This window comes from Phoca vitulina, unplaced genomic scaffold, assembly GCF_004348235.1.
Source record: "Phoca vitulina isolate PV1807 unplaced genomic scaffold, GSC_HSeal_1.0 scaffold58, whole genome shotgun sequence".
NCBI classification, from domain to species: Eukaryota; Metazoa; Chordata; class Mammalia; order Carnivora; family Phocidae; genus Phoca; species Phoca vitulina.
Window position 1 is genome coordinate 4,277,455 of NW_022589761.1, and position 24,046 is coordinate 4,301,500.

Consider the following 24,046-nt stretch of genomic DNA (forward strand, 5'->3'; position numbering starts at 1 on the left):
AAAAAAAGGCAATAAACATTGTATTAAGCTGAGTTAGCACTTGACTTCTGTGGGAACCGGCGGGCAGGAACTCAAGGCCACAGGACCCCCCATGTCCATTCCTTCCACACCTCATGACCTGGTGCTACAAAGGATAAAATCCCAGAACAGGAGGGACAGAAAGGAAAGAGCTACTTGGAATTACATATCCTCAGGAGGCTCAATCAATAAGTCCCCTCAAAGAAATCGGACCCATGAAGAAAATGGCGGTTTCGCTCAGCAGTGAGCTAAGTGTGCTTGAGACTTGACGTGGGCCAGGCAGACACGGGCTGCACATCAAGGGAGAGCACTTCTGCTTTGCACGTGAGGAAACCAAGGCTCGGTGCTATAGGCTGAATGAATATGGGTCTCCCTCCAACACTGATACGCTGAAACCTAACCTCCATTGTGTTGGTATTCAGAGGTGGGGACTTGGGAGGCAAACAGGTCATGTGGGCAGAACTCTCATGAATGGGACTGGTGCCCATATTATAAGAGACCCCAGAGAGCTCCCCGCCTCTTCTGTCCTGTGAGGACACTTTGGGAACACGGCCACCTAGGGATCAGGAAGTGGGTTCTCACCACACACTGAGTCTACCAGCACCTCAGTCTTGGATTTCCCAGGTTCTAGAACTGTGAGAAACACATTTCTGTTGTTTATGAGCCATCCACCGTGGTAATTGTTATGGCAGCCCAAATGGTCTAAGACACTTGGCGAATCTTCACAAGTCAGGTATTACTGCATAGCCACTGGCAGACGAAACTGAGGCTCAGAACACTTAAGCGACTTGCCGAGGGTACAGGCTGAGGTTAGAGTTTGGATGTGCCTGAGTGGAGGGCTCTTCTGTCACCACAGGCAGCCCCCTCCGTGGGGCCTAGACGGAGGGGGTAATGAAAGCATTCAGGACACAGGCACCCAAAGATATGTCAATCATAATTTAATGTCATAGAAAACCCACTCTCCCGGAAACGAGGGACCAGCCTGCCATTCCACCCAGAATCCTTCCTTCACTTCCTCCAAGAGGGCAGTGATCGTGACCACCATGGATCTCACTCGAGAATGACTGCAGTCACTACAGAGGCCAGAACCCACGCTATTAAAACACACCCTTGAGGCAGTAAGGACAATGTGACATTTCTAAAATAGTTCTACTGCCATCAAATATCAAATAAGTCCTTTCTGCCAGCTTTGATAAAGTTGGTTAGTATTCTCATGAATGCGGAATCCACCTCAGAGCCTTGGAAATGTGACTAGAATTAAAGCATGCCTGTTCCAAAGTAACCAACTAATGACTTGTTCCTCAGGAGATGCTGGAGCGTACAAGCCAGCACGGTCTCCAAAGCACCCGAACCGTAAGCCGCCATGAGGGAGTGTCACATGCGGGGCGTAAGTGGGTGCGGGCCCATTCCTGAGTATCCAGGATTTATTCTTCTGTCAACTGGGAGCTACAGATGGGCCAGGCATCTGTTACTTTATAAAAACAAGAAAAGGCGGCTATGTGCTGAAAGGACACAGGCCCCATCCTCAGAGCGAGTGTGGCTGCCAAGAAAGCTGGGCTGGCTGGCCTACCCTCCAGTGCTCCCACAGTTAGTACCAATGCCTGTGATGGCGCTTGGATTTCCACCTCTGGCCTAGCCTCGCTCCCACTGGAACCTGCTTCAGACTCAACACGGCCCAAACAAGTCCCTGATCGGCCACAGCGCCTGCTCTTTCCAGCCATCTCACTACCCAGCCATTCAGGACAAAAAACTGGAGTCACCTTCAACTCCAGCCTTCACCCAGGTCACAGCCAGCTCCTCCCAGGGGTGTTCCCCTTGACCACCACTCTACTCTCAACTCTGTCACACTACCCTTCTACTGCCACCTGGATCCTGCAGCAGCCTCCTAACTGGCAACTTGCTACCTCTCTTGCCCTACAGCTGAGTCTCCAGTCTGAGGCCAAAATGCCTGCTTGAGTGGGAGGGCCACTTCCAGGGCCCGCAGAGGTGATGATGCCCAACCTGAGAAGGTTTGCCCTGCTGTGACCTAACAGAACCCAGTTATGCTGCAGGTACGTACGGGCTGCCAGTATCAGCAAGGAAGGAACGGAGGCAACATAAGAACACGTACAACAGGATGCCAAGTTGTCAGGACACAGAAGCAACATGAGGAAAACATATTTACCTTTCTGGTAATAGGATTATGTACGATGTTTATTTTCACTCTTTTCATTATCTACTCTAACTGAACTATAGGAGCGTGGCTCATTCATGGCAGGAGTTTTTAAAAGTATCCTAAATAAAAGATAAGAAAAATTTAACTGACCTTCAAGTGACTCAGGCCCTTTTGGAACGTCAGATCAACTGACACACACACACAAAAAAAACAGAAGAGAGTGGTTCTGGGGACCATCTTGTCTGAGGGGCTCTCTGAGATGGGGCAGGGTGTCTCAGCTTCCTGAGCGGAGCACAACAAATAGCCAAAGTAGCCATAAGCAATACTCACCACTCCACAATTTCCGGATGAAGAATGGTGTTATTGACATTAAACCTGTAGAGGAAAAACAAATCAAGCCTATTAGTTCAATGGTCTATCATCTCCCCACAAGAAATACCTCTTTTAAGGCATACCAAGAGAGGGCATGACCCAGAGAGGGCACCAAGCTTTAACTTCATGACCCCCGGGCCCATAGAAGGCCTGCTGCTCACTTCCTGCAGCAGACTTGCAGCCAGGCCAAGTGCTCTAGGTGCAGTCAGAGAAAAAGCTGCTCGGCTGCAAAACACCATCCTCCACTCTCACTAGGCAGACCTAAAGGCCACAGCCTCCTCTGTCAAGTATACCAACATACACACAATAGGAGTCCCAGAAGAAAAGGAGAAAGATAAAGGAGAAGAATTTTTGAAAAGAAAAAAAAAAAGGCCCCAAACTTCACCAATTTAATGAAAAACATGAATCTACACATCCACAAAGCCCAATAAACTCCAAAAAGGATAAATCCCAAGAGACCCACACTCAGACATATAATCTAACTGTCAAAAGACAAAGAGAAAATCCTGAAAGCAGTAAGAGGGAAAAAAATGCATGACATACGAGGAATTCTCAGTAAGATCAATGGCTGATTTCTCATCAGAAACCATAAAGGCCAAAAGGCAGTAGGATGAAAGAAAAAAAAAATGCATCAACCAAGATTCTATATCCAGCAAAGCTATGATTCAAAAATGAAAGGAAAATTAAAACAGTCCCAGATAGACAAAAATAGAGAATTTATTGCTAGAAGACTTTCCTACCAGAAATCCTAAAGGAAATCTTTCAGACTGTAGTGAACAACACTAGAGTAACTTGAATCCACATGAAGAAAAACAAGGCATTGATAAAATAAATTGCATGAGCAAGTAAAGCGACAGAGTAAATGTACTTTTTTTTCTAACTCCTTTTTTCACCTCTCTGACTTAAAAGACTAAAGCGACAGAGTAAATGTACTTTTTTTTCTAACTCCTTTTTTCACCTCTCTGACTTAAAAGACAACTGCATAAAGCAGTAATTGTAAATCTGTGTTGACTAATGGAACATGTGAAGATGCAATCTGTATGCAACAACAGCACAAAGGAGGGGACAACATGGAGCTATACAGAGTTGTCGTATGCTACCGAAATTAAGTTGACATTAACGAAAACTAGACTGTCACAAGTTTAAGAGGTCATTTGCAATCCCCCAGGTAATAACTAAGAAAATAATTTAAACATACAGAAAAGGAGATGAGAAAGGAATAAAAACAATGTATCACAAAAAAATCAATTAAATACAAAAGAAAGTAGTAATGGAGAACCTGAGGAACAAAAATGACATATGACATATAGAAACTAGTGACAAAATGGCAGAAGAAATTCATTCCTTATCAGCAATTACTTTAGATGTAAATAGATTTGATTCTCCAATTAAAAGGCAGGGACTGGCAGAAGGAATTAAAAGAAACATGATACAAGTAAATGTTCTAAAAAGACACACTTTAGAGTCAAAAACACAAATAGGTTGAGAATGAAAGGATGAGAAAAGATGTATAATGCAAAGATAAACCAAAAGGGAGCTGGAACAGCTCTATTAATATCAGACAAAATAAGGGGTAAGACTAAAAAATTTACTAAAGATAAAGAACATTTTATACAAATTAAAAGATAAATTCATGAAGAAGACGTAATAATTATAAACATATATGCACCTAACAACACAGCCCCAAGATATATGAATCAAAAACTGACAGAATTGAAGGGGAAATAAATAACTCAACAATATCTGGAAACTTCAATACTCTGCTTGCAGTAATGGATAGAACAACTAGATGAAAGACTGACAAGGAAATAGGAGACTTGAGCAACACTATCAACCAACTACACCTAACAGACATCTCTAGACTACTCCACCCTACAGTAGAATACCCATTTTCTCAAGTGCACATGGAACATTCTCCAGAATAGATCATATGTTAAGCCATAAAACAATTCCCAATAAACTTATAAGGACTGAAATCATATTGAGTCTGTCCTCCAAGCACGCTGGAATGAAATTAGAAATCAATAACAGAAGAAAAATTCACTCATCTGTGGAAATTAAATTTTATACTCTTAAATAACCAATAGGTCAATGAAGAAATGAGAAGGGAAACTGAAAATACTGAGACGAATGGAAACAAAAGCACAACGTACCAAAACCTTAAGAATGCTGCTAAAGTAGTGCTTACAAAGAAGTTAACAGCCAAAAATACCGATGTTAAAAAGGAAGAAAGTTATCTCAAACCAATGACCTACTCTTGTACCTTAAGAAACTAGAGAAAGGAGGAGCACCTGGGTGGCTCAGTTGGTTGAACATCAGACTCTTGATTTCGGCTCAGGTCATGATCTTAGGGTCTTGAGATCAAGCCCCACGCCAGGCTCCGTCCGCACTGAGCATGGAGCCTGCTTGGGATTCTCTCTCTCTCTCTCTCTCCCTCTGCCCCTCTCCCCCAACACATGCATGCACTCTCTCACAAATATAAATCAAAATCTTTTAAAAAGAAACTGGAAAAAGAAGAGGAAACTAAACCCAAAGCAAGCAGAAGGAATAGAATAAAAATTTGAGCAGAAATAAGCAAAAAAGAGAACAGCAAAACAGTAGAGAAAAATCAATGGGATAAAAATTGGTTCTTTGAAAACATCAACAAAATTGACAGTTTTAGCCTGACCAAGAAACAAAGAGAAGGCTCAAGTTACTGACCAGAGATTAAAAAGAGGACATTATTAATGATTTAACAAAAATTAAAAGGAGTATAAGAGAATATAATGAACAACTATATGGCAATAACTGGATAATTGAGATGAAAAAGACAAATTCCAGGATGCCTGAGTGTCTCAGTCACTTAAGCTTCTGCCTTCAGCTCAGGTCATGATCCCAGGGTCCTGGGATAGAGCTCCATGTCTGGCTCCCTGCTCAGCGGGGAGCCTGCTTCTCCCTCTTCCTCTGCCCCGCCCCCCCGCTTGTGCTCTCTTTCTCTCTCTCTCTAATAAAATCTTAAAAAAAAAAAAAGAAAGAAAAAGACAAATCCCTAAAGACACAAACTACCAAAACTGATACAAGAAAAAAAAAATCCAAATAGACCTATGACAACTAAAGAGACTGAATTAGTAATCAAAACCTCCTCACAAAGAAAAGCCCTGGATCAAATGCCTTCATCATGAATACCAAATGTTTAAAAACGAATTAACACCAATCCTTCATTAACTCTTACTAAAACTAGAAGAGGAAGGAACACTTTTCAACTCATTCTACAAGCTCAGAATTACCCTGATACCAAAACCAAGACATCATAAGAAACTATAGCTAGAAATCTCTCATGAACACTGGCACAAAAAAATCTTCAACAAAACACTAACAAACAAAATCCACCAACATATCAAAAGGACATACACCATGACCAAATCATATTTATCTCAGGAATGTGGTTACTTCAACAGACAAAAAGAATATAATACACCATATTAACAGAATTTAGAACGAAACCACACAGATGTAGAAAAAGGATCTTACAAAATCCAACAACCTTTCATGATAAAAACACTCAATGAACTAGGAAGAGAAGGGAACTTCCCCAACCTGATAAAGGTATCTACAAAAAACACACAGCCTACATCATAGCTAATGGTCAAAGATGAAAAGCTTTCCCCTAAGATGAGGAACAAGGCCCTTCCTCTCCACTTATGTTCAAAACTGCACACAAGAAACATTTATCATAGTCATCATATACTGGAAGTTTCAACAATTTTCAAAGCACTGAGATATAGAAAATGCTCAATGATTACAGTAGAATTAAACTAGAAATCAGTAACAGAAGGAAAACTATAAAATCCCAATTTGTTTGGAAATTAAGCAATAGACTTCTAAGGACTTGCTGTTCAAAAAGGAAATAACAAAATTAGAAAATAAAAGCATGAAATATCAGAACTGGTGAAATGCAGGTAAACAATGCCCAGAGGAAAAGGTATTTAGTGGAAAAGAACACTGAAAACAATGATCTATGGGGCCACTGGGTGGCTCAGATAGTTAAGCATCTGCCTTCAGCTCAGGTCATGATTTCAGGGTCCTGGAATCGAGCCCCACGTCGGGCTCCCAGCTCAGCAGAGAGTCTGCTTCTCTCTCTCCTTCTGCCTCTCCTGCTTGTGCTCTGTCTCTCTCTCAAATGAATAAATAAAATCTTTTTTAAAAGAAAGAAAAGAAAACCATGATCTAAGCTCCTATCCCCAAACATGTCCCTTTCTTCTCTCTCAAGAAGCTAGAGAAAGAACAAACCTAAAGAAATTAAAAGGAAATTAAAAAGCACAGAAATCAATGAAATAAAAGGCAAACACAAAATAAAGAAAAATCTATAAAGCCAAAAGTTGTTCTTTGATAAGATAAACATAATTGGAAAAGGGACCCCAGGAGACACAAAAAGATCAGGTCAGGGCACATCATGTGTGACCTAGAGCTCAAGCTGGCAGTGAGAGAGCTGGGGAAGCATGGCATCGCCCAGCACAAAATACAGGCCTCAGCAGAGAAGCTGGGGCAAGGCTTCAACCCTCTGGATTCTGAGCCCTGCAGGGCATGCTGGCTTATGACCAAGCAGGGACTCTCCATGGCCCCATTACTGATGTTTGAAAACACCTATCTAATGCTGCGGTTATGCAGCTGGCACCCCCACTGCTGGTTGAGCCCACTGAAGAAGGAAGGACAGAGGAGAGAAGTGGGAAGGGGGCATTAACAGGCTAGGAGGATTCCAAATCTCCAAAGCTTTTGGGACTCCTAACTACACAAATAAGACCAACTCAAAGTCACCCGAAATGTTGCAGCATCAAAGCCCTACTTGTGAAATATCAAAGAGACCACAGGCAGCCAACCTGGTTCAGAGTCAAGAACAGAGCAGCAGATGACATAAATCAAGACGACAACACAGACTCTGCCTCCCATTTCCCCAAATGTCACTTTGACGTTTGGAAAAGCAATGGCCTATCTACTCAGCAGGAAAACACAGCAGTAAAATTTCACTTTACAAAATGTACGTACACATACACACATGCTCCTACAGACACATGAGCAGCAAAGTGACCCAGCACACAAACACAGATGCAAACACAACAGATATGATGAACACACACCCAAGCAGGCACGCACTTAGGAAGAGGTGCAGGCAGACACACACAGATGTATATGCAACACATACACACACACACACACACGCACACGCACACGCACACACACCCGGAGACAAACCCAGACAGGCATATGCTTAGACTAATACACAAAGATCGACCCCTAAATATACACGCATACAGAAACACATAGATTCACGCAAAAGGGCACTCAGATACAAAAATACTCAGAGAAACACTCAAGACACACACAGAAGAGTCCAAAAGACATTCACCCCCATTGCCTCTATCCTAGTTAGCATTTTCTATGATAAGCATGTATCAGTTGGGTAAAAACAACAACAAACCCACCAGTGCCTAAGAGGGTGGGGAGCAAGTGTCCTGGAAGCATAGGGTAATTCCCTGGTGGGCTCAGCCTGAGGGACGGGTGACAAAGGGTGAGCAGGATGGGCCCAAACTCCCTGCCCCAGCTCCTGGCCTTCTCCCTGCAGTTTCTAACTCCAGGAAGGAGGTGAGACCCACTGGAGAACATGCCCGCAAGGGCCCCCCACTGTCCTCCCCTGCTAGGGGCTGGAATGGGTTCCTGTCTCCTCATGGAGATTCCATGGACCATAATGAGAAGCTCAAGTTAACCAAGAGTGACCTGATACGCAAGTTAACAGTAACCACAAAGCCAAGTCCCCCCACCACAGACCGGCATTTCGTTGTGATCATCAGGTTTTAACAAAGTCCCTCTATTTCCTGGGTTTAAAAATTCACATCTTTGGGGCGCCTGGGTGGCTCAGTTGTTAAGCATCTACCTTTGGCTCAGATCATGATCCCAGGGTCCTGGAATCGAGCCTGGCATCGGGCTCCCTGCTCGGTGGGAAAGCCTTCTTCTCCCTTTCCCACTCCCCCTGCTTGTGTTTCCCCTCTCACTGTCTCTCTCTCTCCGTCAAATAAATAAATAAATAAAATCTTAAAAAAAAAAATTAAAATTCACATCTTTGAATATTTATATCCCTACATTAGCAACCCCCCAAATTCAGCAATTCTATATTTAACTGCTTACTTAAATGGAATTAATTTATAACCAATTGTCTTCAAATATGCAAGGCAATTTAAGTAAATGCCAAAAGATAAGAAATACACTTATCCTGAACAACCAGCTGATGTAAAATATCGACCATATTTCTCTCTCAGACAACGACATGAAACTGAGCCCTCCGCAACTCACTGCCCTGGCCCAGGGCTCCCAGGCACTCTGCCTGCTCTGGAGGGAACTGTCTCCTGGCAGGCAGGCACCCCCATGAGCCACCTGGCCCCTGCAGATCTTCTCCTCCAGGGTCAGCCTCCCTCTCTCTCTCCCTCTCTCAGGAAAATCTGCTCTGAAGTCTACCTCCTCAGATGCTAGCAAAGATTTATCATGTCTGCCCTTTGCTCCCAGGCTACAGGAACCAATTGCTCCAGGCGGCCGTGGGAGGGAGCCCACAGGGAGAAGCCCCACGCCCTCCATACCACACCCCTACCCTCACCTGTCCACCCAGCTGTTCTCTGGCCGGGGCTAGCTGGAGCTGAGGTGAAGAGGCTCTTAACTGGCTGGACAAGTTCTACGATAAGCTCTTTTCTCCCCCCAGGCCAAGGGACAAAGGTGGCCTGGGATGGCCCATCAGCAGAAACCTAGAGGCCAAACCTGAACTTCTGCCACAGCAGGTCAATCAAAAATCCAAGACGTGGGGTGTTTCAGAGAAGTCCAAAAGGGTCAAAACCCAAATTTCCAGGAATAAGATGCTTTACTAGGGCAGTAAGAAGCAACCGGTGACAGACACCGATGGAAAGTGGGACAATAGCAAGACTCATCTTGCTTAGGAAACAGGCTATTATTATCCACAGCCAGCAGCTGGAGACGTGGCAGGCAGGTGAATGTGGCTGAGCTGCAGCAGCCCTCAAGGACAGCGGCAGAAGGAACGAGGGGACCAAGTCAAGGTGCTGGCAGCCAGGGTGAGTGGGAGGCAGGGGACCGAGCGGCACCCAGAGCCCAGGAATACAGACAGGACTTTCCAGCGGGCAGCTGGAGGCAGAGACCGGGGCCCAAAGTCATACCCGTGGCATGCAGGGTAGGGGCACGCACCGCAGGCTCCTACCCAACAGAGCAACCCGAGGGCTGAGCTACTCCAAGGATGCCCCAGAGGGAAGGGAGGGAGGACCACAGGCAGGCCAGGGGACTCTGAAGCAGAGACACATGTGGGAGGGCTCTCACCAGCGGTGCATCGGTGCATCGGCCAAGACACATGGGTATGAAAACAATCCCCCAGCTCCTCCAGCCTGTGGGGGACAGGCTCTCAGTCCAGCAACGAGCGGCTGGGGAGTACCCCAAGTCAGCCCCATCTGGACTGGACTACAGATCGGAGAGGGCCCGGCCAGGGCCTGGGGAGAACCAGCAAAGTTAAGGCAGTCCCTGGCTCTCCAAAAAAGCTTCCAAATGCCGACTGGGCAGGGAGGGGGTTTGGCAGAGCACAGGCTCCTCTGGGCTCTTGGCAGGGGCTGAGGGGTCCCACAGACCAACAGGGGCCAGAGGCTGAGGTCCTGTTCACAGCAGGACTCCTCCTAGGGAAGAGGCCTCAGCTGCCACGGCCCACTGACTGTGATGGCCCTGAAATCTGCCCACGCCTCATCTCTGGGAAAACCTGGGGAGCGGCCAGCTGAGCTCTGCTCTCAGGGGTCACATCCGGTGCTCCCTCCCATACCTGCCACACCACCCGCCAGACCTGTTCCTGGGGTGCTGGGGAGGCATTCTCGGCACCAGAAACCTCTGGAGGGGGCAGGCAAAGAACCCGCAACGCACTGGCATTGGGACTCTTATAATCAGTGATCCCGAAGTCCACCTGGCCCACTGCACAGACACGGGGAGACCGAGGCTCAGGGGGGCAACAGGGCTTGATGGGGATGTGCTTGTGAACAAGTGAACACCTGTTTCCAGAGCACCAGCTCCATGCCAGGCTCCGGGGCAGAGCAGGATCCCATTTCGCCCCCATGCAAGCCCCTGCAACACCATTATGCGTGCGGGAGCTGAGGCTCAGAGGGCAAGCTCTGTTAAGCGAGGTGGCCACGAGGGCTCCCTCCTCTCACTCAGGGCCCTCCCCACGCGGCAGAGACCTAGCGGAGGCTGGAGGGGCCAGCCCATGGGAATACAGATGTTGGTGCTGGTTGAGGCAGGTGAGCCAGGCAGCAGCACCTCGGCAGGGCTGGGGGACCAGGGGAGGCTGGGCCCAGGACAGGCCACAGAGGGCTGGGCCCACGCCTTCCGCTCGGCTCCAGGGCCTGGGGGGACACGGCAGCTCCACGGCCAGCATTTCAAAGAGCGAGCACATGGCTACTCCAGGGAAATTCCCAAGAGGATGCAGGGGTTTGAGCAATGAGAAGCAAACCTGATACTTGCCCCCATCCCATCGCTCTTATCATTGGGGGAGCGATACATATTTATGAGCTCATAATCCTTCCGAATCACCCCTACATCACACAGACGCACAAACTCCCTGTGGCTCAGGCTCATACATAATTATTAGGCACTTCCTCTGTCACCGCCTTAGTCCACCAAAGGACGACAGGACGCAGTGGCACAGAGTAAGTGCGGAAGGGGGGGAGCTGGGGATGGGAGGCCCAGGAGCAAGGCTGGGGGGCCAGCCACACTCAGCAGCCTGGGGGAGCAGGTGCCCCCCTCAAGGGTTCCTCTGCCACAGCCTGGAGCCCCAGACGACCCCCCCCCCCCCCCACCGCAGGGCCAGTCCCCAGCCGGCCCAGGGACACAGCCCAGCTTGCAGGAAGCTCTCTCCAGGGGCCTCAGTATGAGGGAGACAAGGAGGGCAAGGTGCCTTACCTCGGCCCCACATCTGCCTTCCCGCCTGGAGAGGCCCAGGAGGGGGAGCAGGGTTTGGAGGATGGGCCTGGAGCTAAACAGGGGGAGCGAGGGCAGGTAAGGGGGTCGCTCTCTGAGACTGGGACAACAGCGGACTCAGGCTGGGAGAAGTCAGTGCCAGGACTGAGGAGAGGGGCTGAGAAGAGCAAGGACCACAGAGCTGAGAGCAGGTCTCTAGACGGAGAGTAGGCCCCCGCCTGTGCGTGCTCCCCAAGCCCGGGCAGGTCTGCACTTGCATTATGGAGCTCAACAGAGAAGCAGAAGTTGGAAGTGATCTTAGGCAAATCATTTTTCTAAACATTTCCTCAAAATACCCAATCCGACTCCTTCCTAGCATCCTCCTGTTCGTGTATTTTGTGTCTAGCTTGCAGACAGGGCAAGGCCTGCGGGTGAAGAGGTGAGCGGGGGAGGAGGGAGACCATTCCAGGGGCCCCAGGACTCACTTGCTGATGCCCTCGAAGGAGGCCTCCCTGCAGATACTGCCGCTGTCTGTGTTGACGCCACGCTGTAGAGACAGAGGGAGCATGAAGGGCGGGGCAGGCACACGGGGCCGCCGTACGGGGTCCCCACCACCTGCAGGGGAGCGCCCGCCTCCTCCATCCAGCCTCAGGACTGGGGAAGAACCTGGAGCCCCCACCCCTGCCCAGCAAACATATCCCTTCCTGCCGTTCAGGTAGCTCCCAGCCAAGCCTGCCCTCCCACCCCTGCTCAAAGGCAAGCTGTCCGTTCTCTGCCGCAGCCTGAACCTGGAGGAAAGGAAAGGGCCGCACAAACAGCATCCCAGGTGCATGAAAGCCTCCTCCCTCAGATCACTTTGCTAAAACCAGCTCAGGCTGTGCAGGCACAGACAGGGAGTGTGCACACTCCCCACTGACGGGGTCCACAAAGCACGGTCACATCCAGCCCTCCCGGAGATGTGGGTAGGACCCAACTCCGGCGTGATGGGCGCTTCTCAGTGACACCACGGAGCTGTGGTACATCCCCGTCCTTCCCCTGACTGGGAGGAGAGTGGAATTCAGACAAGAGAGGAGACAAAAAGGACTCAGAGAAAAGTGTGCCATCCCCAGAGAGGCAAGGCGTTCCGAAGCGCCCTCCTTCCTCAAGAACGGCAGGCCAACGTTGAATAATGCCCCCCAAAGAAAACACGCCCGGGCCATCTCCGACCACAATCATCTCACGTAATCTTCCTGCTCGGCCATCAAAACAGCAGAGCGGAAAAAAGACACCATGTGAAGTGCTTTAAAAAAATAAAAAACCAAGAAGAACTATTTCTGAAAAAAAATCGATGAACAAGAGAAAAGGGTCACTTTGGGAGGGAAGAACAGTTGTACACTCTCCACATTTGAAACTCCCCAAGGTCAAAAAAGTGCAAGAAAGCTGGTTCCTCTCTGAGCCATTTCGCTGCCAGAGGGCCCCCACAGCCCTATTTAAGGCACCAGGGGCCCACCGGGCACCCCGACCCACCCCCAGGCCGTGGCAGGTCATTCAGCGTACCCAATTCTATATCTGATGCCAAAGAGCCCAACAACCTTGCAGACAGGCACCGCAGGTGTGTCTTTAAAATTCTATTAACAATGGAGGAGACACAGGGTGGAAGCACATTGATATTCTACATCCACAAACTCTGTGAGCTCGGCCTGACACAAATACATTCTCCAGCTGGGCTTTAACCCTTGGAGTAGGCGTGGTGCCTTCTGCCAGGACCCGGCACATCCCAGGGACACTGGAGGATGGAGGACGTGGTCCCGGATGTATTCAGCCATCTTGAAGGAGGTGTCATACGTGTTACCGATGACCATTCCTCCAGTTCCCAAATCCTCTGCAGGGGTAGGCAGCTCCCTAAAACCCTTCCCCGTGGTGCCCAATCCCTGGACACCAGCCACTTACCAAAGTGAGGAGGACAGAGGGGTTCTGTGACGTCAGGACACTGGCGATCTAAAAGGTCAGAAAGAAAAATCCACTTTAGAGCAATCGCAAAGACATCTGATGGAGATGATACGCCACCATGACTTAACGATGTCAGCTCACATTTATGGAGCCGGTGGTTAAAACCAGGCAGTGATGCTGTTGTCCACATCCTGCAGATGAGGAGACCGAGGCTTGTGGACACCAAAGGACTTCTGAAAGCCACGTGGCTATCAAGTGGCAGACAGGGATTCACGCCTACACGTGGCACACCTTCCCACATGCTGCCCTGCCTCCGGGCCCCACACACATCCCAAGCTCCACGCCGCCAGACCTGCCCACCCCGCAACCCCCCCACCCCGCCAGGCCAGCACCTCTGTCCATCTGCCAGTCCCTCCTGAAAGACCTGTTCCAACTACCTCTTAGGCACTGATCCCAACAGCCTCCTGTCCCCAGGGCAGACACCTCCCTCCCTGCCCCCCATTCATCTCCTAGACTGTGTGGAGGAAGCTTCCCCCAATCCCACCCTCTGTCCCCCACCCCAAATCCCCACTCTCCATCCCTCCTCCACCTTGACCCACTCAGGCCTCATGTCCCTGCATGCTGGCTGCTTTCTATCCCAACCCCATGAATGAGTGTGCCACACAACCTCATCTCTCCATGCCTCTGCTCAGGCTCTGACCCCTGCCTAGAATGCCTCCTCCCCACCTCAGCAATAGTGAAGCCTTTTGTTACCCAGACAGATTCACTCACTCCCTCATCTCCCGCCCCATTCCCTTGGCAAAGTGCCCACCACACTGCATTAGCCATGACATCTGTACCCGAGAGCACCAAGCACCCTGGTGGGAGCATTTTCTTCCTCTCCTGGCCCCCATGCCTCAGTCTGCCCTGAATCTTGGTTACCGAGGCCCCTGCCGTATTTGAGCCCCCACCCCCAGCCAAAACTCTTTCACACCCTGACATGGGCGTGAGAAGGATTTGTTGTTTGTTGTTTTAACAGCTTTCCTGAGCTATCACTGACAGGCTCTACAATGCACATATTTAAAGTGCACATTTTGATAAGTTTTGACATATGTATGTACATGTTTTTTAATACTGAGAGGCTCCCAGAGAAAACCTGGAATATACTGAAAACTGTAAGAAGATAAAATACACCTACAATCCCATCCCCAGAGACTTTTTATCTCTGCGCATGAAAACAGAGATCTGTAATGACATCTGGATCATACGAAGTTACACACTTCATTTGTTTCCTGAGATGAAGTATTCTCCAGCCACGGGATTTTTACCAATCTCTACCGCCGGGGGAGGGGAAACGCCCAATGAGCCCCCTGATCATGGCCTGTGCCGGTCCCTCCAGACATCATCTCATCTAACCACCTGGGAAGTTGGGGCCACTTGTGTCCAGATTTCACAAATGAGAAAGCCGACAGGTTCAATCATTTGTCCAGGTTCATGGTTAAAAACGAGCAGAGGCCAGAGTTGAACATACGGCTGTACGGCTCTCTTAATGGACACGGCACAGTTCATTTATTCATTCATTCCTCTACTGGACACTTAAATAACTTCCAGCGATTAACTAGTGTAAGAGAGGCCCTGACGAACACTCTTCTATACAAGTCCAGTTTCTTACCATAAATTCCTTTAAAAATGTATTTCCTTAAAAAAAAAAAGAGAGAGAGAGTGACCCAGTGACACCCCTGGGTGAAAAGCCATACGCCTCGTTGAGGGTTTTGATGCTGGTGGCCACACGATCCTCCAGATGTGTGCCAGCCGCCCTCCCCCCACGGCGCACGAGGCTCCGCCTCCCCAGACCCTCCTCTCTGACTCCTGCCATGAGGACAACTGAACCCCCTACCCCCGCCTCTGTGCTGCACACACCAACAGCTCGGCTGAATCCCCGCCACTCCCACAGGCCCTCCTGGAGGAGGGGGGACGCATTAAAAGGAACAAGAGCTGTGCATGTCAGGCCCCTGGGTGTGCTGTCACGTCGACAGGAAGGGTCTCCATTCATCAGCACAGAACAGCCCCGTCAATGACGGTGGCAGGACTGGAGAGCAAGCAGGCACCCGGGGACGGCACGTGCCACCGCCCTTGGCAGAGGGGAGCCAGATCACAAATGCACGGTCTGGTGGTTTCTCTCTCGGCGATGGCTCGGGACGTGCTGGTTAGGAATGATGGGGAAAGCAGGCCTCTCTGCGCTGCCTGGTGCGAAGACGGGCCGAGAGCCGACACACCAAGCAGGCCGGGCGTCTGCCAGGCCTGGCAAGACGGCGTCTCTGGTTGATCACGACGGCCTGAGTGGGCCCTGGTTCCCTCTGCGGTTGTAAAACCTCTCCCAGCCTGGCAGCTCCATCCGCCCTTCCACATGGAGACCCATTAGCACTACGTTCTCCTCAGCACACCCCGGTTCCACGCCTCAGAGATAAAGGAGGCGGGCTGCGCCTGTGTGTCGCCAGCTCAAATGCAGCTCCAGCGCACAGGACGGCTCGGCTGTCAACCCCGGGCCTCGTTTCCACGGAGTGCAGGCCGCGGGGGACCCATCAGCCTTCCCAACCCGGTGCTGTAAATGCCCCTGACGTGCTGCATGCACAGGCAGCATCAATTTCCTGGGCAGCCAGGCCTCGCTGGCAGGTGGAGGGACGTGGCACAGGCAGAACTGATCAGAGCCTTGTGCAGAGGGGCCCTCCCTTGGGGACACTCAGAGGCTGCCCGAGGACCCCTCAGGCACCCTCACGCTCAGGGCCCCAGCCAGGCCTGCTGGCTGCTCTGCCTGGGTGCCGGGCCAGAGAAAGGGGCAGAGCAGTCCTTAACCAAGCCTGCCCTGCTCTAGGAAGCTGGGCTTCACCCTGCGAGCACCCAAGCTTGTGAACTGTTTTGGGGCGCCTGGCTGGCGCAGTCGGTTAAGCGTCCAACTCCTGGTTTTGACTCAGGGTCATGAGACTGAACCCCATGTCAGGCTCCACGCTCCATGTGGAGTCTGCTTAAGACTCTCTCCCCCTTGCACGCACGCATGCTCTCTCTCTCCAAAGTGAATAAATAAATCTTTAAAAGCAACTGTTTTTCACGGCCGTCTGAAACAAGGGTGCAACTTGGTGGCTGACAATGCGTCTAAAAATCTGAACTTGTTTCTAAAATGTAAGCATCAGGAAAGCTCACAAACACCACGGATCTGCAGCTCCTCCTGCACAATGGGGAGTTTCCAGCAACTCTGGACCAGCAGTCCCACGTAGCAGCTGTCCCTTCAGAGGTGCCACCCCAGCCCCAGCCACTCCCTGACGCCTCCCAACGCCGAGGCCGACAGGCAGGCGGCATCTACCACCGTGCCGCCACGATGGTTTCTGACACCCGTCCTGCCCGAATCTGAGCCGGTGACCCCGGCACCTCCCAACGTCTGCCCGGGGCCGAAAAGGAGAGCAAGTGCACAAGATGGGCCCCCCACCCTGCCGGCTCCCCTCCTGTTACGAATACCAGCCTTGGCACGGCACTTGAGTGCGACGCCTTGAAGCACTTCTCAAGGTTCTCCTGAGCCCCCCTTTCTCGGGGGAACCACCGTTTGCTCTACCTTCTCAATAATTAAAAGCAGAGTCATCTCTGGGGATGAGAGGAGCTCTATCAGACACCTGCATTTTATACATGACAGCGAGGGACCAGCCATGGCCTGGGGTGTGGGGCCTCCTGCCTTCTTTCAGAAAAGACAGGTGTGAGCTGCTTCCCAGCTGTGATTTGTCACAGATGGCTGAGGCTGCCCAAAGTCAGCTGGGGGTCGGCACCATAGAACTGGCCTGGGGAGCCCTTCCCCGACACAAGGGGTTTCTTGCCACCTTCCATGATGGAGTAGGCTCCAGGCATCTCAAAGGCCTCCCAGCACAGGTGTCTCCATGTAGTAGTTTATAGTATCAGGCTCCATTTCGAACCACAGAAGACCAAAGACACTAGGGAGCCTGGGTCACCCCCTATGTGTGACGGGGCAAATGCAGAAGTGAAGGGCCTCTGGGGTCCAAAGGTCTGGGGGTTGCCCCCTAACTCTGCTGCTCCCCGGCTGGGGGCTGCGGGTGAGGCCCGTCCCCTTGGCCTTGGCCTCCTCCTCTGCAACGGGGCAGGAGCTGTGGGCCCACCACAGAACAGGGCGCAAGAGATGAAGGGATCCGCCTCGATGTTACTGGAACCTACAGGTGCCACCCCACCCCAGAGTGAAGCACCTGACCAGCTGTCAACAACGAGCCCCCGTCTCCAGTAAGAATCAGAGCAGTAAGTCAGGAAAGAATTGATGAACCATGACAGTGACGACGACGGGACACAGAGGACAGCTCCTGGACCCGAGATCCTGTCCTCTGAACTCCTCTGAAGGCTTCCTTTAAGATTCTGCTTCGTAAATACAGACTGAGAGTGGGCTGCTCTGTGGGGCTGTGATTCTGCACAACAGGCTTTCCTGTCCCGACGCTCCAGACCTGCGTCCCTGTATCTGGAGGCCAGCTCTCCTCTTTCTCCCCAGAAGCCACAGGATGAAGGGAGCTGAGGTTCCCCCAGACACAGAAGCAACAACGTCAGACTGTGGCTGGGCAGGCTGTAGCACGGAGACGCTCTGACTCGGGGGGGCTGAGTCCCGGGCTGCCCCCTCCAAGTTTCTGGGAAAGTCAAGGTCCCCAAGGGCAATAATGTTAAAATGCAGTTTATGGAGGCAGGAGGGATACACCTGCCAAAGGAGAGGGTCAGGAATAAAATCAGAACTAAGGATAGAGTAGGTCACTGCTCCCTAGTACTTAGAGATACAAGGTAAGTGGCAAATGACCTCATCAGGGCATGCAAATAAATGTTCAGACTATTTGAGATCCTGCACCCAAAGAGATCAATACAACAGGTCACATGTGTATTAACAGACTCTTTAGATGCTATGAGTCACCCCCAGTAACTTGGTATTGAAATCCCAGGACAAGAAAGATCCATCAAAAGCCCCCTCTCTCTACAACCCAACCGGGCAGCAGGTGCTGCAGACACAGGCGCCCACGGCCTCGTCGATGCGAGCTGCACTCCTTCCCCAAGGCCCTCCTGACCAGGCACCGCCCTGCCAGTCACCTTCTGCAGCAGACTGGGTCCTGGCTGCTGAGTTCAGCCCTGGGTCTCAACCAGCTCTGACGCCCACACGCCCCTGGAACCAGGCAGGCAGAATGTGACAGTAATGTCTGGGGGAAGGAACTGGGCCTTAGAGACAAATATAAAGCAGCAAAAGGCAGACTAGAGAGCAGAACACAGCCAGTATCCAGCATGTCCACCGCAGGTCCCAAGAGCCAGGGTGGGAGGGGCGCCAGTGTGGACCAGTCAGCAGGGGATGCAGCGGGCTGGCACAGGCCTCGGAGCTCGGGTAGGACACGGGGGGGGGGGGGGGGGCGGGCATTCTAGGGCAGCAGAACTGGAGCAGGACCATGTCTGTGTGGGGGACAGTACTAACGCGGGCCTGCGTGGGGCCAGGCGTCCTCCAGCAGACTGTGCCGGGCCCCCGCCCTGGGGGCTGAGCCACACTGCTTCTTCACTGCGCTGTGGGTCTGGCCAGGATCCCTGCAAACCTGCCTCCCACCCAGTGCCGTCATTCCCCAACAGAGCCTGTGTCCTACCCAGGGTAAGGGGTAGCTGCTTGGTCTCCAGCTGGCTGGCTCAGCAGCTGCTTCCACACTGATCCCCAGCTCTTAGGTACGTCCACGTGCGATCTCGGTCTGGCTGGGGAAATGTGGCGTGGGAGGGCCCCATCCAGCTGACCCTGCCAGGCTGGGGTAGACCTTGAGCAGCAGGCCTCCTGGTGTTTATGTTCTACCTAGCACTGACCTGCACACAGTGTGGGGGTTGTAACAGCGCCCAGGGACAGAGCAGAGAGGCCTCCCTATGGGCCTGGCAGTGGCTGCAGTGTTGGGGGCCTTGGTCCCCCAAGGAGACCATGGGGGTGCATAGCTGCGCTCTCACCTCTGCCCCAGCCCCGTCCCATCAGCCGTGGAAGTCAGGGGCAGCGCCTTGTGACTGCCTGGATTCGGGACAGATGCAGAGCCTCCCAGAAGGACAGGCATTCACCTATCCAGGCCACATGACACCGCTGGGCATCCACGCTGGGAAGTAGAGGAAAGCCAGGAAACTTCCAACTGCACCCCACCCCACAGGGCTCTCAAAGTCTGGGGCTTTTCTGGCAGTGGCATCTGCAGCCAGCGGCGGCTGTGGGGAGGACCTCCCAATATGTGGGGGCCCGGGCTGAGCCGGGGGGGGCATTGAGATGAGACCTCCCAGAGATGTCCTCCCTCTGGGAAGCTCAGCAGCCATAACCCAGGTACCAGAAGCCTCCAGCCACTAAGTCAGGGGCACTGGGCCAGGCAAAGGGGGGGCCTCTTCAGGGAAGTCTGAGGTACACGTCCTGCCGGCGCTCCCCAAACGAGGGCACTGCCGCGGTGGCTGGCGGCCAGGTGGTGATATCCCACCACAGGCCACCAGGTTATGGCCGTGAGAGGAAGGGGGTGAGGGGGCCCTCGACGGCTCAGAGAGGAGTTGACTGCTACTGACCTCGTCTGTATACTGGACGTCATCCACGGCATACTTCTCCTTGAAGTACTCCTTGGAGTGGATCCTCAGAGAGAAGCACAAGGAACACCAGGGTGAGGGTTTGGCCACACTCGGCACAGGCTGCCTTCCCGCCCCCAAGCCCAGACCGTAAAGCCCCGGGCCACAGAGTGAACGCTGAACTGCACCTGCCTCCCTGACCTCCCGCAGCTGACCTCCGCCGTCCAGGAGCCCGTGACCCTGGCCACCGGCAGCAAGCATCTACAGACCACACCTCCCCCTCCACCACAAGTGAGAGCCCACGGGGGCCAGCCAGCATTCCCTCTGGGGCATGAAATAAGCTGCCTCCCAGGAGCCCCCCCCATAGAGCCTCTTTAGAGTAATGTTTTAAAATTAACATTTGAAAGAAGTCAATATCAGTATTACTCACTGTGATGAGAAACATTCAAGCTTACTCATCACCACTGAAAAATGAGCCATGAGAAGACAGAGACAAAGGGAGGAGGAGGTTGGGCCACCCCCCAAAGGGCTCTGGGTCATGGTCGCAGTCTGGCAAGCAACCCCCCCCCCCCCCCCGCCTCCTGGTAAGTGGCTGAGTTGATGTCACTGCTGGTGACAGAGCTCACACGAGGTGGGGCACTAGCCACACGAGGGGAGGGTGTCACCAGCCAAGTCTAATGACGCACACACGCCATCCTGCGCCATCCCACGCCTGGGCACCACATCAGCACGGGGGGATATGCCCCCAGCCTGCCTGTGATCGCATGGTATTCTAGTCACCAAGTGTTAGATCCGAAAGAGGCCTCAGGGGAAAACAGCAGATGGTTTTCAGCCTGTGCTTCCTGGACTCTCAAGGGCGAGCAGATGACGGGGGTGAGGGTGCCAAGGACAGGGTGCCTGGGGAGGCCCAGAGAGGCCAGGGGAGGGAGCACACTTCTAGACTTGGAGAGGACCATCTCCAAAAGCGAGCTCCCTGTGCCTTTGAGTGACTGGTGTCACTGGCCAGGAAACAGAAGCCCACTCCCCTCCCTGAGCCCTGCACCACTTCTCTCCGGGGCTGGAGGCCCCGGTTCTCCGTCTACCACGGACAGCTCACTGACCCTTGGCGACTAAGTGGTGACACTCTAAGCCATGCACAAAAGCACACGCCATAAGGGTGGGGGGGGGCCATCGGGGTCCTCACCACATCCACCCTCCACTGCACCGGCTGCAGGCCCAGCGCCAGGACAGATGCCCTGCATCCGAGGCAGGTCTCCAACCCACCTCTGGCCCCTTGTCACTTCATCGCTTGCAGCTGTGACAAGCATCCAGCGCAAACTCCCAGAAGATTTGGGAAATGCCAAGAACCTGCTTTCAAGGGATGCTTCCTACAGAGGGCGTCTCAGCCATCACCCCAGGGAACGCATGCCTGCGGGCCCTGCCCGGGATCTTGGCCGCCAGGCCTCCGCACAGACCTAGACTTGAGACCCGGGAACGTCTCCGTGTACTCAACCTGAGGTCAAGGTCTTCACAATGTGGAACCAGAAGAGATGGGAGGAGGAGGGATAAAGGCGAGGCAAACACAAGGTAGCCGTGTCCTGTGGGCGGCCCCAGGGCTGTGTGCTCACCTGTCCACCCCTCGCCTGCCAGCCACAAGCCATCCACTTGCCACAGGAGCCAAGGAGCAGCCAGGGCCGGGCAGCCCACAGGAGAGCCTGCTGCCGCCACCCTGATTATCTAGGAGGAAGTGAGGGCGGGTGCCAACTCCCCAACGTGCCCCCTGTCCTCCTCAAAGAGGTTGAAGGACACAGTCCAGAGCACCCAAAACCACCCAACTACCACAGGCCTGGTTCTCAATAGGAATGATCACTTGACAGATACAATCTGAAAACCCATGAGCATCTTTTCTGGCACTCTGCATGCCATTCTTTCTGAAAGGGCAGAGATAATTAAGTTTGAACACTACCTATTGTTCGTGTTTGGCGGCTAATTATGGTAAAAATAATTTAAATGTCACCCGAAGGGATAAGCCAGCCACCAGAGGCTCAGCAGCCACGATCTGGCAGGGCTGACGGGAGAAGGAGCGATACGCCCACGAGAGCCGTACAGAACCGGCAGGAGAGGTCACGGGGCAGCTACACACCCACCGAGCGCCAGGCGGGTGGCAGCCGCATGGAGGGCCTGCATCCTGCCCTGCCTGGAGTCTAGGGTCCCGCAGCGCAGCTCGTGGCAGATCCCACCATACAGCGGGTCCAGATAAAGCCACCGCACCGGGAAAGAGTGGGTCACAGGGGAAGCCGGCCCCACCCCAGAAACTCGCCCTTCAAAGGGAAGGGACAGCTCTGGCAGGAGAGAGGAGAGAGCGCCCCATTCAAAGGCACTTGTGCCTTTGCCACCAGCAGCTGGGCCCGGCACGACTTAGAGGAGGCCTTTCCCAGAACTCAGGGTCAGGGTCGACACAGTGAGTAGCAATACCCCGTGCGGGGCCTCCTGCGGGAAGGAGACATTAAAGGAATTCGCGTGGTGCGGACACAATGGAGCTCTCGAGAATATGAAATTGCCAAGCACAGGCCTTGCCGGCCAGCTGGCCACCTACGTGCGGTTAATGACTAAGTAAGAGGACCCAAGTGCAGCAGTCACCGTCACTTCGCAGGGCCCTGAGTCCGCCTTCAGCTGCCCTCACTGCTGCAGCCTCTCACGCTGCTCACGGCCCGGCGTGTGGCTTGCTCCCCAACGGAGGTCGGCAACCACCTCGAGAAGCCAGTGGCTGGTCAGAGAAACGCAGATCTCTCCAAAGCAATGCAGGTGCCTGATCCTGAGGACTGTGCCTGGGAGCAAGGGGCCCTCTATGGGCACTGAAGCTGCCCCGTACTGAGTCACAGAGACAATTCCCTGCCTGCTCAGAGGACCCCAGACACCGTGCGAGCAGCCAAGGCTGCCACGGGCTAAGCCCGGTCCTGACAAAAATGATGGGAGACACTCACATCCAAAGGCACCAGACTTTTGTGAGCCAAGATTCCAAATGAAAACAAATTAGGGGCTACCACACTCCTGTCCCGAAAAAGGCCTGGGGTGAGGAACAGGCTGGGCCCCTCGGCATCTGCTGCCCTGACAACAGGACCCTGCCCTTTACACAGTAAGTGGCAGATCTGCAGATGGGAGTGCTGCTTCCCTGGACTACTTTGGATTGCGGTATCTGCCAGATGGATTTTCAAAAGCCATCAGATAGAGACTCAAAAGGAAGCTGAGGAGCTGAAGGTCAAATGTTCAGTCTGGTGGGTTTTGATTGCAAAGGCCAGGTAATCCCAACAGCCTCGCTCCTGAGCCCTGTTGATCACGAGTGTCTGGAAACAGCCACACGCAATCAGATGTGGCCACTCCCCAACTCCAGTCCCAGACAACCAACCCCTTCGCCACTGTCCCGCTGTAACTGAGCCTTCTCTCCCAAAGGCTCGGGACATGGGGGCCAGGAGAGGACACATGGGGGCAGAGGAAAGGAAAGGTCTGCCTGGCTGGCCACACTGGGGAGCCAGGTCTGCAGGAGATAAGGGTCTAGCTCTCTGCTGTGGGGCCGGAAGGGACTGACCTGCTCATTCTGGCCTGCCCGGCATGGAGCCTTTCCAACAGGGAGACCCACGCAGCAGACCCATCTCTACACTCAAAGGTCACGCAAGCCTCTATGTCCGCACCAGATAATCAGCTGGCTCAGCAAAGCAGGGCCAGACTAAAGGAGAACTTTTTTTGTAAAGATTTATTTATTGGGGCGCCTGGGTGGCTCAGTCGCTGAGCGTCTGCCTTCGGCTCAGGTCATGATCCCAGGGTCCTGGGATCGAGCCCCACATCAGGCTCCCTGCTCGGCAGGAAGCCTGCTTCTCCCTCTCCCACTCCCCCTGCTTGTGTTCCCTCTCTCACTGTGTCTCTCTCTGTCAAATAAATAAAAAAAAAAAAAAAAAAAGATTTATTTATTTTAGAGAGAAAGAGAGAGAGTATGTATGTGCACGAGCAGGGGGAGGGGGAGAGGAAGAGAGAGAATCTCAAGCAGACTGCCCGCTGAGCATGGAGCCTGACTCGGGGTTC

The 24,046-nt window shown here is 52.4% G+C and overlaps 1 protein-coding gene across 1 annotated transcript in view; it reads right to left on the reverse strand.

Annotated features, from left to right (window-relative positions):
• PEPD (peptidase D) overlaps positions 1 to 24,046 on the reverse strand; it is a 116,970-nt gene that overhangs the window by 79,641 nt on the left and 13,283 nt on the right. The window contains exons 4-7 of the mRNA XM_032390457.1: positions 19,994 to 20,057; positions 13,436 to 13,483; positions 11,992 to 12,053; positions 2,504 to 2,548 (exon numbers count right to left, since the gene is read on the reverse strand). Coding sequence (XP_032246348.1) covers positions 2,504 to 2,548; positions 11,992 to 12,053; positions 13,436 to 13,483; positions 19,994 to 20,057 — 219 coding nt within the window. The remainder of the gene's footprint in view (positions 1 to 2,503; positions 2,549 to 11,991; positions 12,054 to 13,435; positions 13,484 to 19,993; positions 20,058 to 24,046) is intronic.